Raw genomic sequence first — 27,706 nt, 5'->3', positions numbered from 1 at the left:
CAGCAAGTTTTTAGGTCAATGACTCATAAAAATGTAGTTCCAGCTAGTATTTCCATGTTAATTAGAGGCATATTTAGTGCTCCATAATGGGGTTTTATGAGCCTCGTAGTTGCTGTTTTTTTTTTACAACTCTTTGGAAACAACCTTAAAGCATCGACGTAAACTATGAAATGTGTTAAATATTGTTGGCAGCTGTTTGTTGTTGAATCAGGAATATCTTAATGCTGATTAGACGTTTTGTTGAAGTGACTCAGTGGAAGAAAACGAGCATCAGGATGGCAGCTGACGTTAAACTAACGGACCAGTCAACAGCTGATGGGACGCTTCATGGGGGACGTTTCCACTGAATGCAGGATCTGCTCACTTCTAGTTTAAAATCTAAATTTAAACTGTTCTGTGTGGACATTGAGAGAACAGAAAATATGTTGCTTTATGTCCTCCATGAGTCTAACCAATCAGCATTTTGATCCATTTGAGTCATTATGAACAAGTTACTTTAAACCATTTTTGTGATCATATGAACAGTTTTTAGTCATTATGGACACATTTCACACCATTTTAGACCATTTTTTAGTCAATTTGGACAATTTTTGAAACATTTTAGACCAATTTTTCGGTCATTATTTACAAATTTTAACTTATCTTAGACCAGTTTTATAGTATATAGTATATCAGTATAGAAACCTGAAATTAATTAATCTTTATTTTAAATCCATTAATTTCATTAAAATTGTAATAAGTACATTATTAAATGGTTCCAGATGTGATTAATTCAGTATTTATTATAAATTTAAGCCTCTCAGGATGATTTTGTGTTTTTTTGCAGCTCTTGTTTCTCTGTGATTTTTTATTTTAATTTATTTTAATAATTAAAACTTTAGCAGCTTTGATTTGTGTCGTCACGTGCTGCAGCGCCTCTCCACCAATGACAGCACACGTCACTGCGTCGTCACGGCCCGATCACCTGTGTACCTTTCTGTCCGGTGTGTGTGAGTGTGTGTGCGTGTGTGTGTGTCTGGGGCGGGGCTGCTCCCGGAGCTCCGCCCCTCCGGACACGTTTCCCGGGGAGCGGCTGCACGGGCCGCCGGTCTCCGCCTCCTACTCGTCGGTCTCCGCTTCATAGTTTCGCTCCATCATCAGTCCGCTCCGTCGGCGCGTCCACACGCACACACACACACACGCACACGCATACACATGGCCGGGAGAGTCACGCTTCGGTGCCGGTAAGGGACGCTCCGCTGCACCGGCTCACCTGCCCGGTTCACCTGGGAGCTCCGGAGCAAACCAGCGGGAGCAGCTGCGGAGCGACGCCGGAGAGGAGGTGCTATCTGCGGGGAGGAGAGCAGCTCAGAGCCGCCGTGGGTCTGCGGAGGTGTGTACTTGTATGTTGTTGTGTTGTGTTGTGTAGTGTAGTGTGTGTGTGTGTGTGTGTGTGTGTGTGTGTGTGTGTGTGTGTGTGTGTGTGTGTGTGTGTGTGTGTGTGAGAGAGAGAGATGCTGTTTCTTACATAATGCTGGAAGCAGCTGAGGTTATTCAATCCTCCGCACTGACTCACTGCTGCATCCTCAGACCCAAAGTACACCAAGTTCTCTGCTGCTGCTCTTATTTCATTATTAACCAGATAATTAGAGTTTTGCCGCTCAAATATTAATTCAGCTGCTCAGATGTGAGGATTTTCCATTAAAGCATCTTTTCAGACAGTAGTTTGTGTCTGACCTGCTCTGATGTTGGATTTCTGCACTTTGGTTTTTGTCTTTTGGTCACTTTCTAGGTTTAGTTATTCATGTCTGAAATATTCTATTTTCTTTACTTATTTACCTGTTTATCTGCCTCTTTTTGTTATTTCTCAGTGAAGACACCAAAAAGTCCGTAAACTTTTCTATTTAGTGCATTATTATTTTTGTTACATTATCAACAGTTTTATGGTCAAATATTATCATTTAGTCAATAAGTCAGCTGCGGAAATGTAAATATTTTCCATTAAAGCATCTTTTCATGTCAACATAAGACAATAGTTTGTGTCTGACCCGCTCTGTCATTGGATTTATGCAGAGCTTCCTCTTTGTAGACACAATTTTACTTATGTTTAAAATATTCTATTTTCTTTACTTATTTGCCTCATTGTCTGGTTTAGTTATTTTTTGAGTGAAGTCACCAAAAAGTTCATAAACTTTATTGTTAAGCGCATATTTTTATTACATTTTAAGTGTTTTAATAAGATTTTATGGTCAAATATGTAATATTTGTTACATAATTCACATATAACAGGGAGTGTTTTCTTTTTAGACAATATTTTGTGCCTAAACTGCTCTGATGTTAGATTTCTGCAGTTTCCTCCTAGTTTTTCTCTTTAGGTCAGTTTCTAGATACAATTTTACTTATTTATGTCTAAGATATTCTATTGTCTTTACTTATTTATTTGTTTATCTGTCTGCTTTAGTTGTTTCTTATTGAAATCACTAAAAAAGTCGTTAAACTTTATTGTTCAGTGCATTTTTTTATTAAATTGTCAGGGGTTTAATAAGATTTTATGGTGGAACATCTACAGTTTGCGCAATAATTCACAGATAACGGTGAATGTTTTTTAAGCATCTTTTCATGTCAACACAAGATAAAGCTGGTGTCTGGTCTGATGTTGAATTTCTGCAGTTACTTCTAGTTTTAGTCTTTAAGTCACTTTACAGACAAAGTTTTTGTTATTCCATCCATCCATCATCCATACGCCGCTTTATCCTCATTAGGGTCATGGGGGGTGCTGGAGTCTATCCCAGCTGACTCGGGTGAAGGCAGGGGACACCCTGTACAGGTCACCAGTCTGTCACAGGGCTACATATACAGACACACAATCACACTCACATTCACACCTACGGACAATTTAGAGTAACCAATTAACCTCAGCATATTTTTGGACTGTGGGAGGAAGCCGGAGTACCCGGAGAAAACCCACGCATGCACAGGGAGAACATGCAAACTCCATGCAGAAAGATCCCAGGCTGGGATTCGAACCAGGATCTTCTTGCTGCAAGGCGAAAGTGCTAACCACTACTCTACTGTGCAGCCCAGTTTTTGTTATTAATGCTGCAAATATAATATTTTCTTCACTTTTTTTACTTGTTTATTTGCAAACTTTTCTTTAATCTCAGTGAAAATCACCACTTTTACGAATTACAAGGCCCTTTAGTCTCAGGTAAAGTCAGAAAACTTAGTTTTTTATGTCTTTTTAAACATATTTTTAGTATTTATTTAGATTTTGTGGTCATTTGAGTGTTTTATCATTGTTATTTCAACATTACTGTCGATAATTCCCAGTTATCAGCTACTGCAGAATTTTTTCATGTCAACACAAGACGATAGTTTGTGTCTGATCTGCTCTATAGTTGGATTTCTGCAGTTTCCTCCTAGTTTGGTCTTTAGGTCAGTTTCTATGGAAGACTTTAGGTATTAATGTAAAGCGTTTGTATTGTCTGTACTTACAGTCTGAACTAAAGTTTCCTTCCACTTGTAAAGTCCATTTTTGTCATTCAGTCTTTAGTCTCCAATGACTCCTGGATCTCTGAATTTTGATGGAATCATTGAATCTTTGTCACTTAAAAACCATCTTGTATTTTGGTCCTTTCATAGGTTTATTAAAGGTTTTCTTTATCATAAATATACAAACAGCAACTTGAATGATCAGTCTTGATGATGTAGAAAGTTGTGTTAATCTAATCTTCTTAGTTCCATGACTTCTTAACTTCTCCTGAGTGATTCCAGTCGACTACAGCTGCTGACTCCTCTAATCAGTTTAAATAGAACCCATTAGATCCACTCATTAGACTCAAACACTAATATTGGAAAGTCTGAGGAGCTCAGCAAAGATCTGAAAAAACGAATTATTGACTTGAACAAGTCAGAAAGTCACCTAGAGCCACTTGAAAGCAGCTTCAGGACATCATATGGACAAAGAAAAGACTTTCTGAAGGAAAATTATGTTTTCAGATGAAACAAAAACTAAGCAGAAATATGTTGAGGCCTTTACCCCCAAGAACACCAAACCTACCATCAAGCATGGAGGTGGCAGCATCATGCTCTGTGGAACTGGACCTTTACACAAAGCAAATGGAATAATGAAGAAGAAAGATTAAAAGTTAAAACCATCAGCAGCAGGTTGATCTTGGACATAGTTGGATGTTTCAACCAGACAATGAGTCCAAACACACATCAGTCGTGGTAAAGAAATGGTTCCATCAGGCTGGAATGAAGGTTCTAGAATGAAGGTCCTAGACTGGTCCCCCAAAGTCCTGACTTAAACCCATCAAGGATCTGAAGAACCAAGTCAGAAAGATGACACATTTAGTGGAACAGCACCACCTTTCTGACTCAGACTTGAGTCATTTAAATTGATGGTATGATGATACCGCCACCTCCATGCTTGACGTAGGTACACTGTCCAGAGGAATTGAAGATAAACCAGAGGAACCAAACTGAGGAGGAAATAGAAAAAATTAACCAAATATTAGCATTTCTGTTTGTATATTTATGAACCAACATGTTTCTAGAAGAACTTTAATAAATCTATAAAATAACCAAAATACAGGATTGTTTTTATTACAAACACTCATGTGTTTTAATGATTTTATCATAAATTCAGAGTTTTAGAAGTCATTGGAAACTGTAAACTGATGATAACTTTGATTCATGACTGTGTTTATCTGGTTTTCTTACATCTCAGTCAAAGCAAACATTTTGACACTTTTCTGTTTTTTGAATTTTTAATATATTTACACCCGTTAAATGATATTTTCGGGTCTTCTGCTGTTAATCTTCTGGTATTTTATTTGTTTCCTGTGTTTTCCTGCAGCTCCGTGATGATCTCTGCTGGCTGACGCTCCATCATGTCGACCTCAGACTCTGACTTTTCCGTCGACTGGTTCGCCAGCGACGAGGACGAATACGATGACGAGCCGAAGACACCAAGTCCAGAAACAGACGAGCTGCTGCCTTCGTCTTCATCAGGTTGCTGCTGCTGTTCTGCAGCTCAGAGGAGCAGTAAAGACGGTGTTGGCGTCAGTCCGGTTCAGGGATTTACCTCCGTCTGTCCTCAGCTTCCTGTGGAGAAGACTCATCGTCTGGACAGGAAGAGGAAACATGGCGAGGAATCGGACAATCGCAGCAACACCGAGAGCGAACTTTTCTTCCACAAGGTGAGAATCGTTCTGTGTCTAAAACAGATCAAAATGACACAACTTAATTTCCAGAAAGTGTTTCAGTTTCAACCAAAAGTCTCCGCTGCTGTCTGAGAATCTTAAACCAGATTTTTAACCGAACAACCAACCGGACGGACTGAAAGTCAAGTGTAAGCTTTACAAACAAAATTGACATTATGGGGTGTAAAATGTGGCACAAAATGACAAAAAAACAACCCGAAAGAGGCGCAAAATTAACAATACAAGACACAAAGGGGGAAAACTGGGAAGAAGAGATGAAAAAATGACACAAAACGACAAAAATTCAAGAAAAACAACCACAAACAGACGCAAAAATCAACAATATGACCACAAATAGACACAACAACTTATTCGTTCTCTGGGAGTTTATTCCAAACTGATGTCAAAGAAGTTGTTGGTGTTTTTACATCTTGTTCATAAAGTGGAATTTAGCCAACATCTGGATCATCTAGAAACAACAGCTCAATAGTTCTGGTTCTGGATCAGCTGATTTATTTTCAGAAATCAGATGAATATGAGGCTGCTCTGATCATTTCAGTAGGAAGTAGAAAAAGATGCAACAACAACATAAAAATTCAAAGTACCCCAATAAACACACCAAAAAACCACTCCAAAAACAGGCCAAATAGAGTCAAAAATTTAAAATCCCAATTAAAAGACAAACAGCTCCACAAAAGAGGTTAAATGCTGCAAAACGAACCAAAAACTACCCTAAGAGAGGTGACGCGTTACTAGTCTGGGAATACCCAGACTGCCTGTGCACTCATTGTCATTTCGTTTACTAGGCAGTCTGGCGACCTGGGGTTGAATTTGTCCCTGAGTCAGGGATCCAATCACAGGACGGGGAGGGACAGTTAGACGATGACGCACACTAAGCGACTACGCGCAATGCATGATGGGTTGTTTGAGAAGAAGCGTTACCTTTGTTGTCGTGTTTCCGAAGGAACAAGCTAGTGGACTCGGTGGGTTTGGGCAGGTCTTTTTCAAAGTCCTCGGTGTCTTGGACGGGGTGGGTTCACGTTGTCTTTTCGATACGCTGCTTAACCGGACGTTCTCTTCCCATTGCCTGAATAAAGGAAAGTCTTTTTCAAGCCGACCGAGTGTGGAGGTGCAGCGCTGGCAGCATCTGTTTGACTGCTCCGGCTCCGGGGTGACTATCAGGTCCATCATCGCTAACCTATCTGATATGGTCGGCGTTGTTTTTGACACAAACATATCTGTGGAGTGTGCATAAACACGGGGTCCACTTTCCCTCATGTTTACTTTACATAAACGGCAAGAATCGTCCGGCGACATGGCGAAAGAAGCAAACACATGAGCAAACACAGCAATGATTCTTTTTCGTGGTGCTGCCGTCGCTCTGCATTTACGTCAGCGGCTAGCAGTGACACGATTGGCTGTGAGCTTCAACTGCCCCAGACTGACTGACATATGCAGCGCCCAATCAACGGCTGTGGAAAATTTTAAACTGCTCCACCCCTACAAGAAAATGAATAGCAGGTACCCAGCCTGTATCTCACTTGAGATTCAGGCTGGTGGTAGCCAGCCTAACGCGTTACCACAAATAGACTCAAAATTACTAAAAAAAATACACAAAATCACCAAAAAGATGTGAAATACAAGAAAAAAAACCTTAGTAACACCCAGATAAAAAAATTCTACCGAAACAGGCCAAATTAAGAAAAAAGAGGGGGAAAAAATTCAAAATCCCAACTGAAAGACAAAAAAAAATCCCTATATGACTGGTGGAATACCTACAAAAAGACCCAAATTACTCAAAAAAAACGCTTGAAATCCAAACAAAAAGACAAGAATAACACAAAAACAAAAACAAAACAGGTGAAAATACTACAATTACACACAAGATTGCTGTAAAATACACAAAATGACCAGTATAGATGTGAAATACCTACAGAAACGGGTAAATCTAGGGTGACCAAGTGTCCCGCTCTGTGAGGAACTGCACAGCATTTTCATGCCTTTTCCCACGTCCCACCCATTGAGTCGCTGTCCTGCATTTTGATTGGCAGCTATAATTTTCAAAAGTTAAAACTCTAAAGGACAGATGCTTTGAGTTTTTTTTTTATCTGTCTTTTTTCTACGTTAGTCAAACAGTGCAGATGTGCGATCACGACCACATTAACCTGTCAGTGTCTTGCTGCCGCACCTTGGTGTCAGTTGCCGTAAATTGTGCCAGTAGTGACCGGTCATGACACACCACAAAGCAGACACAAACACTAAACTGTGGATTTTGGCGGAGATAATGGAAAGTGCAGCAAAGAAGAGGAGATGCAGCTGTTGTAGTTTCTCTGATGTCCGTGATGTGCAGGCGGAGAAGAAACGTCCATTAATAATAAGTTTATTATAAGGAAGAACAGCATCGATCAGACAGAGAGACTGACTGGGAGAATTGGGCCAAATGAATCTCCCCGAACAGCAAACGGAGGTCACTTTTCTATGTTTTAAACAAGTGGAACCATTGTCACAACATGTGATTTGTATCAGAAGACCAAAAAACAAGAGCCTCATTGATAAACCCTGTGGCGAAATCCATAGGATAATTTCCTAGACACAAGAACTACTAATACAACACTGAGTTCTTTCAACAAGAAGATACACTCCATTCTAACATATAGCACGGGCCTAGCAACACGTCCAGCATCACGTTTCAAGTCATAAGAATCACATGTCTAAGAACACGTCTGGTCAGATAGTACACAGCTTCAACAAAGACTGGGAAAATGCATATCAGTGGGTGAAGCCGGTGCAAGGCGATTCTCAGAGAGTTTCCTGTGAAGTTTGCCAGAGTTCGTTTTCTGTTTCACACGGTGGGGAATACGACGTGAAACGACACAGTACATGTGAGCCCCACAAGAAACGTGCAGCCCAAAAGGAGACGTGCCGATCAATGGACGTGTTTTTCTGAAACCCAAAGATGACTGCCAGACAGACAAGGTAGCGGCGGCTGAAATAACCAGCGTTCATCACACTGTGCAGCACTCAGTCATATCGCTCAGCAGTCTGTGGAAGTAAACTAGCGCCAGTTACCTAGTCCTGGTTCTACCAGAGTCTCAGTGGCTTAATATGGTGTTTGGAAAGCACAGTTATGCCATGTGTTCTCATCTTTTGCTAGTGAAAATATTGGTTAAATATTATAAGAATAAAAAAACACTTTATTCTTCATTAAAATCTGTTATTTTTTTAAAGTTAGATAGACATATAAAAAAATAAGACCCCCCTCTCAGCTTTGGTCAGGTGTCCCACATCGTCCCACACAAATATGCTCTTTGCCCCACAATTGGTTTATTGACAACAAGCCACCCTAGGTAAATCCCAACAGAAAGACCAAAAAGTCCTCACAAAAAGAGGCCAAATCTAATCAAAAAATCCCAATTAAAAGACGATCAGTTTCCACAAAAAAGCTGAACTGCTGCAAAAGACATTTAGACTAAATATCACTAAAAATACACGAAAACCCAACAGAAAGACCCAAACTATCCTCACATAAAAAGACCAAATCAAGTCAGACATTTAAAATCTATATTAAAAGACAAACACTGACCACAAAGAGGCGACACGCTGCAAAAAACGAAAAAAACCACCACAATAAGATATGAAATATAACAAAACAACCCTAAGAGGGCTAAGAGGGGAAACGTGACCTCAAATAAACTAAAAATCACAAAAAGCCTGTGAAAAAGCAACAAAAAACCCTCCTAATAACATCCAGATTAAGAAACAGGACAAATGTCTACAGAGAGAGAGCAAAAATCCCACCAGAAAGACAAAGGAAACACCATAAAACAGTTGAAATACCCGCAAAAAGATGTAAGTTACTCACAAAAACACTCGAAATCCCCCAAAAAAACAAACCCAAAACAATACTACAAATAGACACGGATTGCTATAAAATACACAAAATGACCAGTACAGACATGAAATACCGAGAAAAACACGTAAAATCCTTCAGAAACTAAAAAAATCCAAACAGATAATCTAAAATGAGGCCAAAGTCTGATAGAAAGAGGAAACAAAACCACAACTAAAGCGGTAAAATCAACACAAAAGATGCAAAATCACCACAAAAAAGAAGTGAAACATCCAAAAACTGAAGTAAAAGACAGAAAAAACAAACCCATTACCACAAAAATGGATTAGATCATTGGGAACTAACGATAAATAACGGTATTATAGTCGATCATCCGTACATTTAAATAGCAGGAGGTTTAGATCAGTTAAACTCATCTGTAGACTCGACTAATCAATGAGAGAGCTGCAGATCAGACCAACAGTAACTGGATCTTCTGGTTCTGTTTCAATCTGATGATAACCGACAGCTCAGAGTTTCCATCAGCGACCCTCGCTAACGGACGTTTAGCTGCAGTTTAACCCCAGATAATGATGAGCTGATCGACCACAGAGCTGTGGATCAATAAAGCAGACGGAGAAAAACCATGCTGCAGATGGAAGCTCAAAAAAGAGGCAAACTTACCTCAAAAGACACAAAATCATTACAAAAAGAAGAGAAACAACAACAAAAAGTCACCACAGAAGAGGTAGAATAAACAGAAAAATACACTGAAACATACACAAAATAACACCTACGAAAGTGTAAAATACTTACAGACAAAAAACACCACAAAAGAAGTGAAATATAAATCATCACGAGAACAGGCCAAATCTCCATAGAAAGACACATAGTCGCAATAAAAGTTCAAAATCCTATGTGGCAGTGGTGTTAGCATCATGCTAACTGTCTGTGTCTCCACAGTGCTTGGAGCTTCAGAGCTACATCCAGCCGCTGAACTCCATCCTGCAGAACCTCCGATCAGGACGATACTCACAACGTAAGTTTAACTAAAGACGCTGCTGCATTTTAAACCACTAGACTCATTTCAACTCACTGTTAGATCATTTTAACTCACCATTAGCTTAATTTCAACTCACTGTTAGCATCATTTTAACTTACTTTTAATGTAATTTCAACTCAAGTCATTTCAGCTCGCTGCTAGCATAATTTCAACTCACTGTTAGATCATTTTAACTCACCATTAGCTTCATTTTAACTCACTGTTAGCATCATTTAAATGCATCATTTCAACTCACCGTTAGCGTCATTTTCACTCACCGTTAGCATAATTTTTCCTCACCATTAGCATCATTTCAACTCATTGCTAGCATTTTTTAAATTCACTGTTAGCATAATTTGAACTCACCGTTAGTGTCTTTTTAACTCACTGTTAGCACAATTTTAACTCACTGTTAGTGTCTTTTTAACTCACTGTTAGCATCATTTTAACTCTTCATTTCAGCTTGCCATTATCATTATTTGAACTCTCTGTTAGCATCATATTAACTCACTGTTAGCATCATTTTCAGTCATTGTTAGCATCATTTTCAGTCATTGTTAGCATCATTTTAACTCACCGTTAGCATCATTTTCAGTCATTGTTAGCATCATTTTAACTCAACGTTAGCATCATTTTCAGTCATTGTTAGCATCATTTTAACTCAACGTTAGCATCATTTTCAGTCATTGTTAGCATCATTTTAACTGACCGTTAGCATCATTTTCAGTCATTGTTAGCATCATTTTAACTCACCGTTAGCATCATTTTCAGTCATTGTTAGCATCATTTTAACTCAACGTTAGCATCATTTTCAGTCATTGTTAGCATCATTTTAACTCAACGTTAGCATCATTTTCAGTCATTGTTAGCATCATTTTAACTCAACGTTAGCATCATTTTCAGTCATTGTTAGCATCATTTTAACTCACCGTTAGCATCATTTTCAGTCATTGTTAGCATCATTTTAACTGACCATTAGCATCATTTTCAGTCATTGTTTGTGTCATTTTTTGTCACTTAGACTAATTTTGAGTCATTTAGGAAAATTTGTGTGATTTTTTAACATAAATTTTGAGTCATTTTCGACTAAATTTGAATCTTTTTGGACAGGGTTTGTAACTTTGGACAACATTTCGTGAACATTTCCGTGATTTGGGACATTTATGATCATTTTAGACAACTGTCAAATGATTCTGATCTTTTTAAAATCTAATTTTAGGTCACTTCAGACACGTTTCTGTAACTTTCTAATGATCTCGGACATTCATGGACATTTTTAGAAAGTTTCAAGTCATTTTAGATGTTTGTTTTGGTCACTTTTTGGCATCATTTTGGACAATTAATATGTCACTTTGGACAAGTTTAGTCAACAATGCTGACATTGTGGTGCTCGATGTTTCACCATGCTGAATTTATGTATTATTTTATTCATCTATGAGGTTTGATTTGCCAATAATTATCTTTTGGACAAATTTAAACCAATTTTGAACAATTTTTTGAAACATTTTTGAAAGGTTTCAGTCATTTTGAACATGAATATTACCATTTTATAGCTTCTGCAAACTTTTTCATCTGTTTCTCCTGAATGGATGTCCAACAAGCTGCTCCTCTGTTCACTGTTTCTGCTGCATTTATTTATTCATCCAGTAGCTTTGATTTTGGTCTCAGTACAAAAAGTGAAAAGTGATTGTTGGTTGAAGCTCCGTTATGGTGCTGAGGAGGTCGTTTTTTCTCAGTTCAGGTACATTTTCAATAATGTTGGACTAATATTTGTAACTTTGAAGAACTTTCTAGTGGTTTTGGATGTGTTTTTGTCGTTTTAGATTAATGTAGAGTTATTTAGGGAAATATTTGAGATTTTTAATCCATTTTGAGTCATTTTTGTTGAATTATTTTGGACAGGTTGATGTTTTTATTTTAAGATTCTCTCTGTTTTTTAAAAAAATAAATTAAATTTTATTTGCAGAACATCAAGACTTTATTGTTTATGATGAAGGAAATGAACCTGATTTCTCATTTTAGCCTCCTGAAATCAGTGTTTTGGCATTTTATCTAAAATAAATCAGAAAAAATGCAAGACTTTTCAGTTTTTCTTAACTTTCTATCATTCCTAAATTATTCCATGTTCGAGATAATTAAAGCTCATAAATAAATATTATGGGATGTATACGGAGCTCCTGATGGTGAATAGCAGCAGAATATTTGGTTTATTTCTCCACTGAGTTAAATGAAGCTTCAGAATAAAAGTCTTGAACCAAATGAAGCTTCAAAGATTTCATGAGTCGTGAAACGTCTTTAAAGTTTCTGTTCTCAGATCAGCTGTTTGCACATCTGTAAGTTCAGATAATCACATAAATACGGCCAATAAGCTGCTGGATAAATAAACACTGCGGTTGTAGAAAATACAGAAAATGTTATAACAAAATAAATGAATTACATCAAATAAATTAAATATCATCCACAGAAGTTAAATAAAACATTTAAAGATTTATAGAAAAATTAAAAATGATTCGAGAAAACAATTTAAAAAAGACAATAAATGTAAAAATAAAAGCGTATAAGAGATAAAATGCCCAATAAATGAGAATAAATGAATTAAAATTAAGATATTAATAATAATAATAATAATAATAATAATAATTGTATTAATATTATTACTATTATTATTATTATTTTGGGATCTATTTTGAGTAATTTTGGTGTTTTTTTTAGCTTTGGAAGCTTCCTAGTGATTCTACTTTTTATTTATGTTGATTTTAAACAACTGTTAGGAGGCTTTGACATCTTTTTTTGACATTTTAGACCATTTTTGAGTCGTTTTTGCCAAATATTTAGCATTTAAATGAATTTTGAGTTGTTTTGGACGATGTTTTTGTCACTTTTAGGTATTTTCTGATATTTTATGGTGATTTTACACAAATATCCAGAGTTTTCTCAATTTTTTCTATCATATTAGACATTTTTTGAGTCATTTTGCCAATTTTTAAACATTTTGGATACACTTTGAAATTTCTGATGTTATTTTAGATAAATTCTGACTCCAAAGTTGAGTTTAGACCAGTGATCATGGTGAAATTATCTTCAGTTTGTTGTGAAAAATGTCTGATTGTGGAGTAAATCTGAGTGCGGCTCCTTCACAATAAAAGAACAGAGCTTTTATTGTGAAGGAGTAACCGTGAGCTGCTGATAAACTAAAGAGTTTTCATGAAGCTGTTTGGAGCTCACTGACGGTTTTATTTATTTGGTTTCTGTTTCCTCCTGCAGGTCTGAGCAGCTTCCAGGAGAACGTCGCCGTCGACCGGATCCAGAGAATCCTGGGGGTCCTACAGAACCCCGACAAAGGGTAAAAAACAACAGAGACCATCAGTTAATAATAAACCAGAGTTAATCTGTAGAATAAAGTGGAATTAATCTGTAGAATAAACTAGAGTTAATCTGTAGAATAAACTAGAATTAATCAAAAATATATTTTAAGAAAAACATGACTTTTATAAAGATAAAGAAAAACTAAAGAAATATTGAGAAAACACAACAGTTTTAAGAGATATTAAAATAAAAATCAAAACATCTCAACATTTTCAATGAATGACAAATATTTAAAAAATAACATCAAAAGAGACACGAAACTAATAAAAAGAGTCAGAAAATAACCAGTAAAAGATGCAAAACTGATGCAAACAAACACAAAACATCCACAGAAACTAATGAAATAAGTTAACAAAAAAAACAAGAGACTGAAAGCAACCAAAGCAAAACATTACAGGACATGTCAGCAACACAAAACAACAAAAACACACCATTTCATCATCTTGTCATTTCTGTGTGTTTTTGCGTAATTTTTGACATCTTTTGTATCAGTTTTGTGTCTTTTTCTAACATTATTGTGTCATATTTTTGTGCTTTTTGTCTGTGTCATTTTAACATCTTCTGTCCTTTTGAATGGTTTTTGTCACTTTTTTGTGTGTTTTTGCTTCATTTTTTCATCTTTTTGTATCATTTGTGCGTCTTTTTGTGTTATTTTTGTCTCTTTGTGTCATTTTTGTGTCATTTGAACATCTTTCTGTGTCATTTTTGCATGAGTTTTGCCAATTTCTTTTCATGTTATTTGTTGTATCTGAGTGGTTCTGTGTGTTTCTGATTCTCTGCTTCATGTTGTTCTGTTTCTTCATGTTTCAGTGAAAGTGACTCCAGCAGTGAGTTAAAATCCTCCAGGCTCTCACAGGTTAACTAGATCAGAGTCTGAGTGATGTCGTGGGCGTTGAAGTCGCTCATGCTGGCCTCCCTGCAGCCGGTGGGGGGCGGGGCTTAGCTGCAGCTCTATTTATAGCCTGAATGGAGCCACGTGTGAGGTCACATTCCTCATGTGGCGGCCGGCGTGCGGCGCCGGTCATGTGACCCGCTCAGATAGCATCAGAGGAATGCAGATAGTCGGATTGTTTATTCGGCCTTTGTGCCGCTTCCTGTCGTCCACCAGACACAGGATTATGTAAGAACCAGACGATCCGAACGCTGCTGCAGAAAGAAACCAGTGACTTCATGTGAAGCATCAGCGACACACCGACGCTTACATCATCGCTTCATTAACGTGCAGCACCCTGACACCAAAGAAATCCATGGAACAACACATAGTTTGAAATAGTTTAGATTTTTAAACACTTCACTGTTATTGTGCAGAGTTTACCTGTTTTTTAAATTACAGATAAAACCTGGTAATAATATCAAATAAAAAACCTATAATTTAGTTTATAGAAAGACAGAAAAAAACACACAACAGACACAAAATGACAAAAATAAATTACAAAACTGCCCCATAAACACTGAAAACCACCAAAGTAGCACATTACATGACATAAATGCAACACAAAACGAAATGCAACACAAAACGACAATAAACAAACAAGGAGAGCTCACATTACTCCGATTTTGAAGTCTCTGCATTGGCTGCCTGTATCTTTTAGAATTGATTTTAAGATTCTTTTACTAGTTTTTAAGTCTTTAAATGGTCTTGCTCCTTTTTATTTATCCAATTTGCTTTTATCCTATGAACCCAGTAGAGCCCTCAGGTCTTCAGGTAGTGGTCTTTTAATAGTCCCTAAAGTCAGAACTAAAACATACGGTGAAGCCTCTTTTTATTATTACGGCCCCCGTCTGTGGAACAGCCTACCTGAAGACCTGAGGGCAGCACCTACTCTTCATATTTTTAAAAGAAAACTCAAGACCTACCTTTTTAGTCTGGCTTTTAGCTAATCATATTTATCAATACCATTTGATCTTATTTATTTATTTATTCATTTTTATCTATTTTATTTATTTATTTATTTATTCATTTTATCTATTTTATTTATTTTTATTGTTATTTTAGTCTTAGCTCCAGTGTTCCCTCATTTTTAATGAAAGATGGCGTTTCCTCCATCCTCTTTTTGTTTTTCTGTTAAAATCTGTCCCACATATCTTTGTGTGTGTGTGTGTGTGTGTGTGTGTGTGTGTGTGTGTGTGTGTGTGTGTGTGTGTGTGTGTGTGTGTGTGTGTGTGTAAGTGAGTGTGTTTGCTGTAGGTGGATTGGTGGGTTGGAGGGGTGGTTGTGTTTCTCATTTTTAATTTATTTTGTCCTTTTATTTCTATGTAAAGCACTTTGTGCTACAAATTTTGTATGAAAAGTGCTATACAAATAAAGTTTGATTGATTGATTGAAACACAAAACAACAGAAAACAGACAAAAAGCAACAAAAAAAACAAAACACACAAAAACAACAAAAAATGGGCACAAAACCATAGAAAAGCGTGCACAAAACAACAACAACAAAAAGCAGACGCAAAACAATGAAAAACAGACACAAAGCAACAAAAAAGACATAACTACAGAAAAACAAAACAACAAAAAACAGGCACAAACAAACAAAAAGCAGACACAAAACAACAACAAACAGACAGAGAGAAAAACTGATCCAAAACAAATCTGATTGCAAGAAAATAAAAGTGCCTGTAATACTGTAATATTCAAAAAAACTGTAAAACCTGTTCAGATATGATGATTTTAACGGTTTAATTTTATCATCACATTGAAACTCATGGAACTGAATAAAAGAACTCTGGCTGCTCTGACAGACAATCAGATATTTAGGATGAAACTACAAAAATATCTTTATTGATCCTTTTCTCTGCCGTCAGTACTTTTCCTGTACAACTGCAATGAATCCTTAATTTAAATATTTTTGGTGTTTTATCTCCAGAGGACGTTTCCTCAGCATCATTCTGAAGATAGAAGAAATGCTGCACACCTGGTTTCCTCACATCAAACCCAACCAGGCGGCCGACGGATCTTCAGCCAAGAAACTAAAAGTAAATCTGATGAAAGTCATCTTGATGTTACAAAATGTCACTGTATATTATGTTGTAAAAACATCATAGTGTAGTATATTAGAAAAGGTGATATGTCAAAAAACATCACAGTATAGCATGTCGTAAAAATGTCATAGTATGTCATAAAAACATCAAAAAAAGTCATACTATAGTATGTTGTAAAAACATCAAAAAAGTCATAATATAGTACGTCGTAGAAACATCAGAAAATATCATAGTATGGCATGTCGTAAAAGCATCAACAAATGTCAGTTTAGTATGTCGTCCAACATTTCACTAAAACGTTATAGTTTAGAATGTCGTCGAAAATTTGACAAAAACGTCACAGTTTAGTATTTCGTCCAAAATTTGACAAAAACATCATAGTTTAGTACATCGTCCAAAATTTGACAACGTTGTAGTTTAGTATGTCGTTCAAAATGTGACTAAAATGTCATAGTTTAGTATGTCATCCAAAATGTCGAAACAACCTCATAGTTATGTATGTCGTCCAAAATGTGACTAAAACGCCATGGTTGAGGATGTTGTACAAAATTTGACAAAAGCGACATAGTTTATATGTCGTCCAACATTTAACGAAAACGTCAAAGTTTAGCATGTCGTCCAAAATTTGACAAAAATGTCACAAAAACGTCGTAGTTTACTATGTCGTCCAAAATGTGACACAACATCATTTAGTATGTCGTCCAAAATTTTATCAAAAACCTCATAGTTTAATATGTTGTCCAAAATGTCGAAAAAACATCGTAGTTTAGTATTTCATCCAAAATGTGACTAAAATGTCATAGTGTAGTATGTCATCTTAAATGTGAAAAGAACATCATAGTTTAGTATGTCGTCCAAAATTTGACGTCATTGTTTAGTATGTCGTTCACAATGTGACAAAAACGTCATAGTTTGTATGTCATCCAAACTGTGGAAAAATTTTCATATTATAGTATGTCATCCAAAATGTCACAAAAACGTCATAGTTTAGCATGTTGTCCACGATGTGAGAAAAACGTCATAGTTTACTTTGTCGTTCGAAATATGACAAAAACATCATAGTTTATTATGTCATCCAAAATGTGGATAAAACGTCATAGTTTAGTATGTCGTCCACAGTGTGACTAAAACGTCATAGTTTAGTATGTCGTCCACAGTGTGACTAAAACGTCATAGTTTAGTATGTCGTCCACAGTGTGACTAAAACGTCATAGTTTAGTATGTCGTCCACAGTGTGACTAAAACGTCATAGTTTAGTATGTCGTCCAAAATTTGATGACGTCGTAGTTTAGTATGTCGTTCAAAATGTGGAAAAATGTCATAGTTTAGTGTGTCATCCAAAATTTGACAAAAAGTGTCAAATTATGGATGACAAACTATGATGTCGAAAAAACATCATAGTTTAGTATGTCGTCCAAAATGTGACTAAAACATCATAGGTTAGGATGTTGTTGAAAATGTGACTGAAATGTCATAGTTTAGTATGTCGTCCAAAATTTGACAACTCGTAGTTTAGTATGTCGTTCAAAATGTGAAAAAACATCATAGTTTAGTATGTCGTCAAAAATGTCACTAAAATGTCACATTTCAGTATGCCGTCCAAAATTTTACAAAAAACGTCATAGTTTAGTATGTCGTCGAAAATGTCACTAAAACGTCACATTTCAGTATGTCGTCCAAAATGTGAAAAACATCATATTTTAGTATGTCGTCCAAAACGTCAGTAAAACGTCATAGTTTAGTAGGTTGTCCGAAATGTTACATCATCATTTAATATGTCGTCCCAAACATCACAATATCGTCATAGTTTAGTATGTCATCCAAAATGTCACTAAAACGTCATAATTTAGTATGTCATCCAAAATTTGACAATAATGTCGTAGTTTAGTATGTTGTGCGAAGTGTCCCAGACTGTACTTCTTCTTTCTTTCCTGTCTTTATCTCAACTAACCTTTTAAACAAGGCCAAAAATGGCCAAAAATACCTTTGTTAAATGCCATAATATATATATGAGGTTGAAAAATAAAATAATGTCAAAAAATATAATAAAAAGACGTCAAAAAATGTCATATTGTATTTCGTAAAAACGTCATAGTGTAGTATGTTGTACAAATGTCCTATTGTGTTGATATTATGAAATGTAAGACATGATCCAATGACTGTTTTATGAAGCACAGATTTTATTCAGTAAATGTTTTCTCTCCAGCAGCATCGTCATGGCGATATCTCTCCTCCATCAGACGTCGTCTCGGCGTCCTCCAACTCATCGACTCACCTCAAGTGGCTTCACACTTCACCCGTCTTCTCCCTGAAAACCCCGGAAGCGTCGCCTGGCCGACTCACCTCCTGCAGTCAGGAAGTGACCCAGGACGCTGCCGTCTCCTCCAGCACCGACTGGACCGGCCAACCACCTTGTCCGGTTGCCAACCCTCGCCTTCGCCACGGACCACCGCTGTTCAAGATCAGCTCACCGTGTCTGGAACGCCTCCTGCAGGCGACGGAGAGCATCATCGCTCCCAGAACTGCCGGAGACGGCAGCGTGTTGTCGTAGCAACCGGACCTCATGACGCCCGAACGCCTTAAAACGCATCGTTCAGTCTTCTAACCCAGCGAATGTGGGTTCACCCAGAGACGAAGCTCTGGGTTAAACGTTCTGGTTGGATGCTTTGAAGACAGGAAACACTGAGAACCGTGGAGGTCTCTGGTACTGATGGAACTCTGGAGACTTTTCTTACCTGAACTCTTTAATTGTTACCTGGTTTGATCTGCTTTCTTCAGGTTTTATCGGTTCCTCTACCTCACGCTGTCGGTCAAAACACCAAAACTGATTTAGGAGTGAAGAAACTAAAGTCTTCAATAGGAAACCTGTGGAGTCTGATGCAACATCTCTGCCTTAGATTCTACTGGATGAGGGGGTTTTATTTAAATATTATGGGATAGAACAGTTCACCTCCACCACTCTGACCTCAGTAAAGAGTTTTTACAGGTAGAACTTTAAACAGAATCAGTATTTATGGCAGCGCTGTTACATCTGATCCACAGTTGACCCAAATAAAGACTTTCTTCAAACAGCAGGATTGATTTAACACTTTGACTTGTTGGTTCTGCTTAACCTCAGTGTGCTTTTGGGAACTTTTTGATGGTTGGTTTGGAATTTTTTGCTTCTGTTTATCCACCAGTTTTTCTCTTCCCAGGCCGATTAGCATTAAATGCATTTGGTGGTGAAGGTGTCTGAGCTACTTTGTATTATTATTAACGTTCCACCTTACTGTCTGATCCTTAGTTTGTTTAATTTTCTTGATGAATGCAGCATTATCAATAAACAGCTGACCAATATTGATGTCAGAAACCACAAAAAAATGCTACAATCTGCAAAGATGAGTTTCTGGGTTGGAATTCTGCATTAATTTAACACATAAGCTCTGGTTGGAGGTCACTAACCACCTCAGAAGTCTTTGTCATGGTGCTCATTGCGAGCTAAACTCCCATAATGCTCTCTGCCTTAACATGAACTATCGTCTGAGTGACGCCTCCTCTGGTCTCTACAGGAATAAACAGGAAGAGGGTCACCAGGTACGACTGCTAAACTCAAAAATCTCCCCAAAAAGTCTTGAAATGTCTCAAGAAAGACTCAAAATGGGTCTAAATCCTGAAAACTTTTTCATATTTTCTAAGAATTGTCCAAATTGAGAAAAACTTCAACACTCAAAATGAATCCATTTTTTTTAAATGAAAGACAACTTAAAACTTGTCAAACATGACTCAAAATTTGTTCAAATTGACTCAAAACTTGTTCAAAATGACTCGAAAAAGTGACCAAAACGTCTCGAGTTTCCAACCCTAGTTTCAAGAAAGACTCAAACTTGGTCTAAAATCCTTAAAACGTTTTCATATTTTCTTAGAATTGTCCAAATTGAGAAAAATTTGTCCAAAACATCTCAACACTCATTGAAGATAACTTAAATTATTTTTTAAATCAGAAATGACTCAACCTGCTGACTAAACTCCCTCAACGCTCTCTGCTAGCCAACATGAACTTCCTGTAGTCTGAGTGACGCCTCCTCTGGTCTCTACAGGATTAAACAGGAACAACCAGGTACTACAGCTGTTCTACGATACATTAATTGTGTGTTATCCAGAAAACTGAACCAGGTATTGGCAGATAGTAAACAGAAAATGACGGATCGAAGGCTACAAGACATCCCAACCAGACTCCATTGATAAAAACACTAATTCTACTTCAGCTGCTCGGTTCGGTTTTAGTAGTTTCTACGTCACACAGATCAGCAGCTCCTGTGTTCTAAGGTAAAGTTACTGTTTTCATCAGAGGTTTTGAAGTGAGTGATATAAAAGCTTTAGTTCCTTTTTAGAGCTCTATGACAGTGAGGTGAAGCCCGGGGTGGCTAATCGGGAGGACCGGGACAATTCCCGGTGGGCCGGTCTGATGTTTGGGCCGTGAGGTCCGGTTCAGTCCTGGCTCTGGGTTCATCATTCTGCTGCCGCTGTTCTGGGCCGCCTCCACTGACAGCTCTTTTTTTTTTCTTTTTTTCTTTTTTTTTGCAGACGCACCGTGACGTAACACGTCCGTGCACGCGGTCAGAGGTGTTTGAAAGATGAAAACAGGAAGAGCAAGGATGATGTGGAGAAGGTAAGAATTAAAAAGAGGAAAGTTCTGGAAACAGACGCAGACAAATGTGCAGAAATTAGAAACTTCTTCACTAAAGCTCGCGGTTTGAAACGACAAACGAGGACGAGGAAACGGATACGGACTTTGTTGAACTTTGTAAACCACCGTTCAAGTTAATTATCAAATCAATTAGTCGTGTGTCATTGTGGTGTAAAACATAACGTTATATAATTTAAATAATAGTACGATGCGACCACATAACTGGGAAACTTTGTCCTGGAGCCCCTCAGAGTCAGAAGAAAGATCCAGAACCAAGCAGCAGCCAAGAGCCACAAGTCCAGAGTGGGAGGTAGGATTGTTCATTCAGTGAATGTTATTAGAATGAATCTAATGAAGAGTCTGGTGTAGACCTGCTCTATGTGAGAAGATGATTGAGCTCTACATGAATGAAACTGAGCTGACGGCTTTGTAAAAAGGGGAGATTTGAGCTGAGAATTTTGACCATTTTAAAAATGTGATTTAGTGTCAGAGGCAGAGCCAGTAGTGATGAGAGGATTACTGCTGTAGTATGAAGGAACAGGTGAGCTGTTGGAACAGAGTGAACAAGCAAGCATTAGTTCCAATACTTTCTGTGCCCAAACCATAGCAGTGACCCATTTTATTTTTATCATTAACAGACAGTAAATACACAAAGACCACAACGGAAAGGGAATAGGATGAGATAAAAACATTTACTTTATTACTGATGATGTCCAGTTTTAACAAAGTTCATGTTATTTTTATAAAATGATGAAAGTGAATAAATTGTATTTCTGTGATCTGTGTTTGATTTCTGTCTTTTCTCCTGTTATCCAGATGTTCAGAGGGAGATGATGCCACATCTGGTCCAGCTGATGGAAGGTCCTGAAGTTCTCTGACTGAAGATGGTCCTCTGACTGGATTTAAGGTTCAGATGCTCAGGAACAAACTCCACCAATGAGCCAACAGGGAAGCTTTAGGTTTATTCAGTGTTGCTATGAAGCATGAAGACTAAACTCTCCACAAGGATCCAAAAAAAGTTGGACTTCTACATGAGAGCTTTAATTATTCTTCATCTACTTCCTGAAAAGTTTGGTCAATAAAAAAGAGAAAAACTCATATTTTCAGCTGAACTAAAGACAGACTTTGGGATTTTTCTGCTCACATGTTGTGTTTTTGTAAACTTACTCTTTCAAATCTTTTTTTAAAAATATGTTTGAGTTTTAATCATAGTTTTTTTCTCTTTGTGTAGTTTTGTCATCTGTGTGAAAGGTTCTAAACAAACAAAGTTGAATTGATGAACTGAATAAGTGACTAACTCATGATTGTGACAACAGAAGAATTTTATTGTGATTTAAGTGTTTGTTTCATTTTTAAGGTTGGGGTTAAAATCTTGACAGAAAAAACAATTAAAGAAATAAATTACATTAAAAAGCAATTAAATCAAAGGAAAAACATTTAATTCAATAAAATGTTCAAAAAGAAAATTAATTATTAAATAAAATAAAATTATTTAACAGACTAAATATTTAATTAGATAATTAAACAGAAGATACAACACATGTAATCGTGAAATTAAACGTTTTTTCAAGCTTAATAAATAAATAGGTTAGTAATAATTACTTACATTAATTAATCAATTATATTAATTAAATACAGAAGCACTATTTTTCGACAAAAAAATGAAATATTTTAGATAAACCTTTAAAAAGACAAAACATTTAATTAACAAATTAAATGTTTAATTAGAAAATTAAATCTTAAAGACAATAAAACTTTAAATAGGAATTAAAATGAAAATTAAACATTAAAAGGTGGTAAAACATTTAAAAAGAGAAACCTTAAAGATTTAATCTAAAAATTAAACATTGAGAAAGAAAAAAATTTTCAAACAAGCCGATAAAACATTTGAAAAAACAAACATTAAAAAGACAAAACATTTCAAAGTCAAATCAGACATTAGAAAAGAATAAAAGGTGAGAAAAGAGCAAAACTAAACATTTAAGAAGAATCAAACTAAAGACAAAACATTTGAAAAGACACCAGTTAGACTTTAGATCAAGATCAAGAAATCTTTAATGTCCCCGTGGGGCAATTTTTGGTGCAGCCAGCAGCAAACAACAGACAAAACACAGTAAAATGCGATACGCAACAGTAAAAACAACAATAACAATAATAAATTCAATTCAATAGAACAAGATAAATAAAAACCAAAGGAAAGTTAAAATGCCCACCGAGCGGACTGCCTTATAAAGGCGTTAAAAACCGTTCTTTGTTAAGAAGGCCAGTGGGACCCATGATTTTTTAAATCTGACTGTCCTACATATAGGCACTTGAAACCTGTGTCTAGAAGGAAGCACCCTGAATTCAGAAGCTAGAGGGTGGCTAGGGTCGAACCGGGCGAGATTTGCCTTTTTTAAGGATCTAGTCTTATGTAGAACAGAAATGTCAGTTAGTCGAGTGCCAACGATTTTGCTGCACATTCTGACAATACCTTGGAGTCTGTTTTGGTTTTTAAGGTTGACTAAGCCAAACCAGCAGATAAAAGCAAATGTTAGGACAGACTCGATAAAACTTGAGTAAAACATATACATGAACTTAGTTTCAACCTTTATATTCCAGAAGAAGATCTGATATTTAGAAGATATTTAGAAGATCAAATTAAACAGAAGAGACGATAAAATGATCAAAAAGAGCAAAAACAGAGAAAGGTCTTAAAGCGTTTTCTAGTCTGAAATGAAAACATCAAGTTGTTTCTTCAAACATTTCCTCTTTCTGTGTTCTTGGTTTGACCGTGGACAGATTTACTAAGAGCTCATTTCAGAAAACTGCTTTCCAGATAAAGTCTACTAGTAGTTGAAGGCATCGATCAAACTGTTACCTTCTGATCTCCACAAACTTTACTGTTCAGTGAAGAGAATCAAAGTTTGTTCAGGATTTCTAAAGAACCCACAGGTGAAGGTCTGAGAAGAACTCAGATGGATGGTCTAAATGTGAAATCAAGACTCATGGTCACAAGTTTTAAGGCTTCTGTGAACCACAAAGTTCAAAGTAACACAGAAGTACTGAGAAAGTTCAAAAACTTCAGCCCTCAGACTGTCTGAAGGTTCAAACTAACAGTGAACTGCTCAAGAACTTAGAAGATTTCAGTCCTTGGACTGTCTGAAAGTTAAATCTAACAGAGATCTACTGTGGGACTTAGAAAATTTCAGCCCTCAGACTGTGTGAAAGCTCAGGGGCCTCATTTATAAAGCTTGCGTACGCTCAAAACAGGGCTAAAAAGTGGTGTACGCCACTTTCTACGCAAAGGTTGTGATTCATAAAAACAAACTTGGCGTGAGAATGTGCGCACCGGTGCACCAACTTTGATTCTTGATGCTTCTTTACGCACAAAACAGGGCGTAAATCACAACCTTTGCGTAGAAAGTGGTGTACGCTGTGTTCGTTGTGATTTCTAAAACAAACTTGGCGTGAGAATGTGCGCACAGGTGCGCCAACTTTGATTCTTGCTTAAGCACATTTTGGAGACAGAGGGAACGGCAGTGATGGAGGATGAAGTGGTGAATTGAAACCAGATTGATCTCAAACCTTTATTGTTATCACATATTAGACTTGTTGAGCCTGATAATCATAAACCCTCATTGTTGTAGATGTTCATATAGTGCGTCATTCGGCCTACGACTGTATTTGCAGAACTATGTTCATATATCAACAGGAGCGGATTGAACGTTATTTCATTCGGTTGTTTGATCAAAGGGCCGGTATCTGGGGCCTGTGCGGTGATCTTTGTTAAATAATTTTGTTTACTGATCACCCGGCGCCTGTATGGTTCATCCATTTGTAGGGCTGGTCTCTGACGCAGTGGCTCGGGTTTGATTCCTGCCTGTGGAACTTTTATGCATGTCTTCCTACTCTTCTCCCCATTTCCTGTCACTCTTCACTGCAACTATCACAGTAAAAAGGCAAAAAAAGTAAAGAATTTTGTTTATTTATCCATATGCGGCCGAATGGGATGAGCGTCCAACCATTAATCAGCCCTGTACAGGCACACATGCTTCACACCACAACCCCCGAGTGAAAATGAATTTGTCTGTGTGAACCGAAAAAATGTACATTCAATCAGTTTACAAATTATTTGTACATCGGACATGATCATAACAAATTTAGTGGCAGGGTGGCCTGGGTCAACACATGACTCATTCATCCTGATGCACAGCAGTGAAAAGACTGCAGGGGGCGCTGCATAAAATGCCGTGGATCAGCAGCTTATTTATATACAGATACATTCATGAGTTACTTTGCATTGACCATTCATGGTAAAATGTGGGTGTGTTGTGGGCGGAATGTGAGGTGGATCCACCTGTGCAATCTTCCAGCTGGTGTGTGATTTATCAAGAAATTGCATGCAGCTGTGCTTACACACAGTTTTATAAATTGGGGCAAAGGGCATACACCCATTTCAGATTTTCGGCGTACGCAAACTTTTAGTATGGATCCTACGCAATGTTTTATAAATGAGGCCCCAGGTCTTTAACCAGCATCCCTAAAATCCATGGAGTCGTTCCAGAGAAATGAAGGGAGGTCAACTTTTATCAGCCTCCATCCAGATGTTCAACTTGAGATCTTTACTTTGACATTTTTAGCTCCACAAACCTTTAGTATCACACTTTATGACCATTTATTAGGACTTTAATGGAATCCAGCAGCAGATTTAGTTTTTGTTGACAAACTTCATTCTTGTCATCGTGGGACTGCAGGATTTAAAACTGTTCCTTCTATTTGACCTCATGTTTATTACCTCCACCAAGGAGGTTATGTGACACCCAGCGTTTGTCTGTCTGTCCGTCTGTCTGTTAGTAAGATAACCCAAAAACGCCTGGGCAGATTCAGATGAAATTTTGAGGGGATGTAGACTATGGTAAGAGGAAGAGCTGATTTAATTTTGGTGGCAATCCGGAAAGGATCCTGGATCACTTTGAATTTTTTAGTATGTTTTAGTATGTGGTCCAAAATATGACAAAAACATCATAGGTTAGTATCAAATCAGATCAAATCAAACTTTATTTATAAAGCACTTTCATACAAAAAAAGCAGCACAAAGTGCTGTACAACATTTAAAAACATTAAAAATAAGAATACCCATTCCGCCCTCCCTCCATATAGGCGCACACACACACACACACACCACTGGCTGTAGGAAGACATGGCGTGGCACTGATGATTGTGGAAAACGCCTCCATTGGGGCCGTCCACACCGGGAGGAGCTCCAGGCCGTGCCCGCCGGAGGCGCCGGCACCCAGACTCCCCGACCACGACAGACACAGGGACCCCACACCGAGGTAGGGAGCCCCCCAACTAGCCGAGGAGACCCGAGGACAACACCCCCAGCAGCAGACCAGACACAGCCCCCAGTGTGGAGGACCCCCCTGAGGAAACACTGGAGTAGAAAGAAATAAAATAAACAAATAAATAAATGTGGTAATAACTAAATAATGGGAAGTAAAAACCTTAAAATACATAAGATGATAAATAAGGAATGATAAGAACAACAGAATATAAGAAGGCTTAAAAGATCAGTTAAAAGCCTGATTAAAGTCTTTAACCTTCCTTTAAAAACACCGACAGTCTCTGCAGTCCTGAGGTTCTCCGGTAGGCTGTTCCAGAGGCGGGGGCCATAGTGGCTAAATGCCGCCTCGCCGTGTGTTCGAGTTCTGGCTTGTGGTATAATTAAGAGTCCGCTGCCAGAGGACCTCAGGGTCCGCGAGGGTTGGTATGTTAAAAGGAGATCGGACAAATAAGAAGGCGCAAGGCCATTAAGACATTTAAAAACTAATAAAAGAACCTTAAAATCGATCCTGAAACGGACGGGGAGCCGACTTTAGAGACTTTAAAACTGGTGTAATATGCTCCCGCCCCCTGGTCCTTGTCAGCACGCGTGCAGCTGAGTTTTGTAAAAGCTGAAGATTAAAAATACTCTTTTTGGGAAGACCAGAGAGCAGGGCATTACAATAGTCTAGACGAGAAGAGATAAAAGCATGCATTAGCACCTCCATGCTGGCCTGAGAGAGAAACAGGCGGACTCTGGCTATATTCTTAAGATGATAAAAACCTATTTTTGTTATGTTCTTAATATGTGGAATAAAATTCAGCTCAGAGTCAAAAATAACGCCCAGGTTTTTTACAAATTCTGCTGGTTTAAAAACTTGTAATTTAGGTAAAAGTTATGTCATCCAACAAATTGGAACAAGATGTCCAGATAGCTCAACTGGTTAAGGAGGAGATTCATAAACAGAGACGCAGGTTTGATTCCAGCTCCTGATCCTTTACTGCATGGGTTTCCTGTTTTCCTCTCTGTCCTTGGTGGAGGTCTGCGCTCTGAGTGCTTTTCTAGTTAGTTTTAATGCAGAAAGTGATTTTAGTTGTTGATTAGTCTCTTAAAAACCAAATAATAAATTGGATTAGTCAAGAGGTTTAAATTTCTTACTTTGTCATATTTTAAATATGACAAAAAAATATAAAAATAAAATGTCTTGAGACACTTTGACCTGTAATTGGTGTTCTATGAATAAAATGTAATTTAAATTGTCTGTATCTTGTAATGTTGGAGGAATTCAGACACATATGCTGGAAAACACATTTTCTTTGTCCATTAATCTGTT

The 27,706-nt window shown here is 37.4% G+C and overlaps 1 protein-coding gene across 2 annotated transcripts; it reads left to right on the top strand.

Moving 5' to 3' along the window:
- Nucleotides 1-958: 958 nt before the first annotated feature.
- LOC110970478 (circadian-associated transcriptional repressor-like) lies at nt 959-19,628 on the top strand. Of its 2 annotated transcripts, none has more exons than XM_022220763.2 (6): nt 959-1,372; nt 4,841-5,183; nt 9,979-10,054; nt 13,322-13,400; nt 16,288-16,396; nt 18,612-19,628. In XM_022220763.2, the coding sequence occupies exons 2-6, from the start codon at nt 4,875-4,877 to the stop codon at nt 18,951-18,953; spliced, it is 915 nt and encodes a 304-aa protein (XP_022076455.2). In that variant the 5' UTR covers nt 959-1,372; nt 4,841-4,874; the 3' UTR covers nt 18,954-19,628. The 2 variants fall into 2 exon arrangements, with proteins under 2 accessions (XP_022076455.2, XP_022076454.2); XM_022220762.2 differs by having other exon boundaries at nt 960-1,372; nt 18,609-19,628.
- The last annotated feature ends 8,078 nt before the right edge of the window (nt 19,629-27,706 follow it).

This window comes from Acanthochromis polyacanthus, chromosome 2, assembly GCF_021347895.1.
Source record: "Acanthochromis polyacanthus isolate Apoly-LR-REF ecotype Palm Island chromosome 2, KAUST_Apoly_ChrSc, whole genome shotgun sequence".
NCBI classification, from domain to species: domain Eukaryota; kingdom Metazoa; phylum Chordata; class Actinopteri; family Pomacentridae; genus Acanthochromis; species Acanthochromis polyacanthus.
This window is presented reverse-complemented; position numbering and strand designations above follow the sequence as displayed.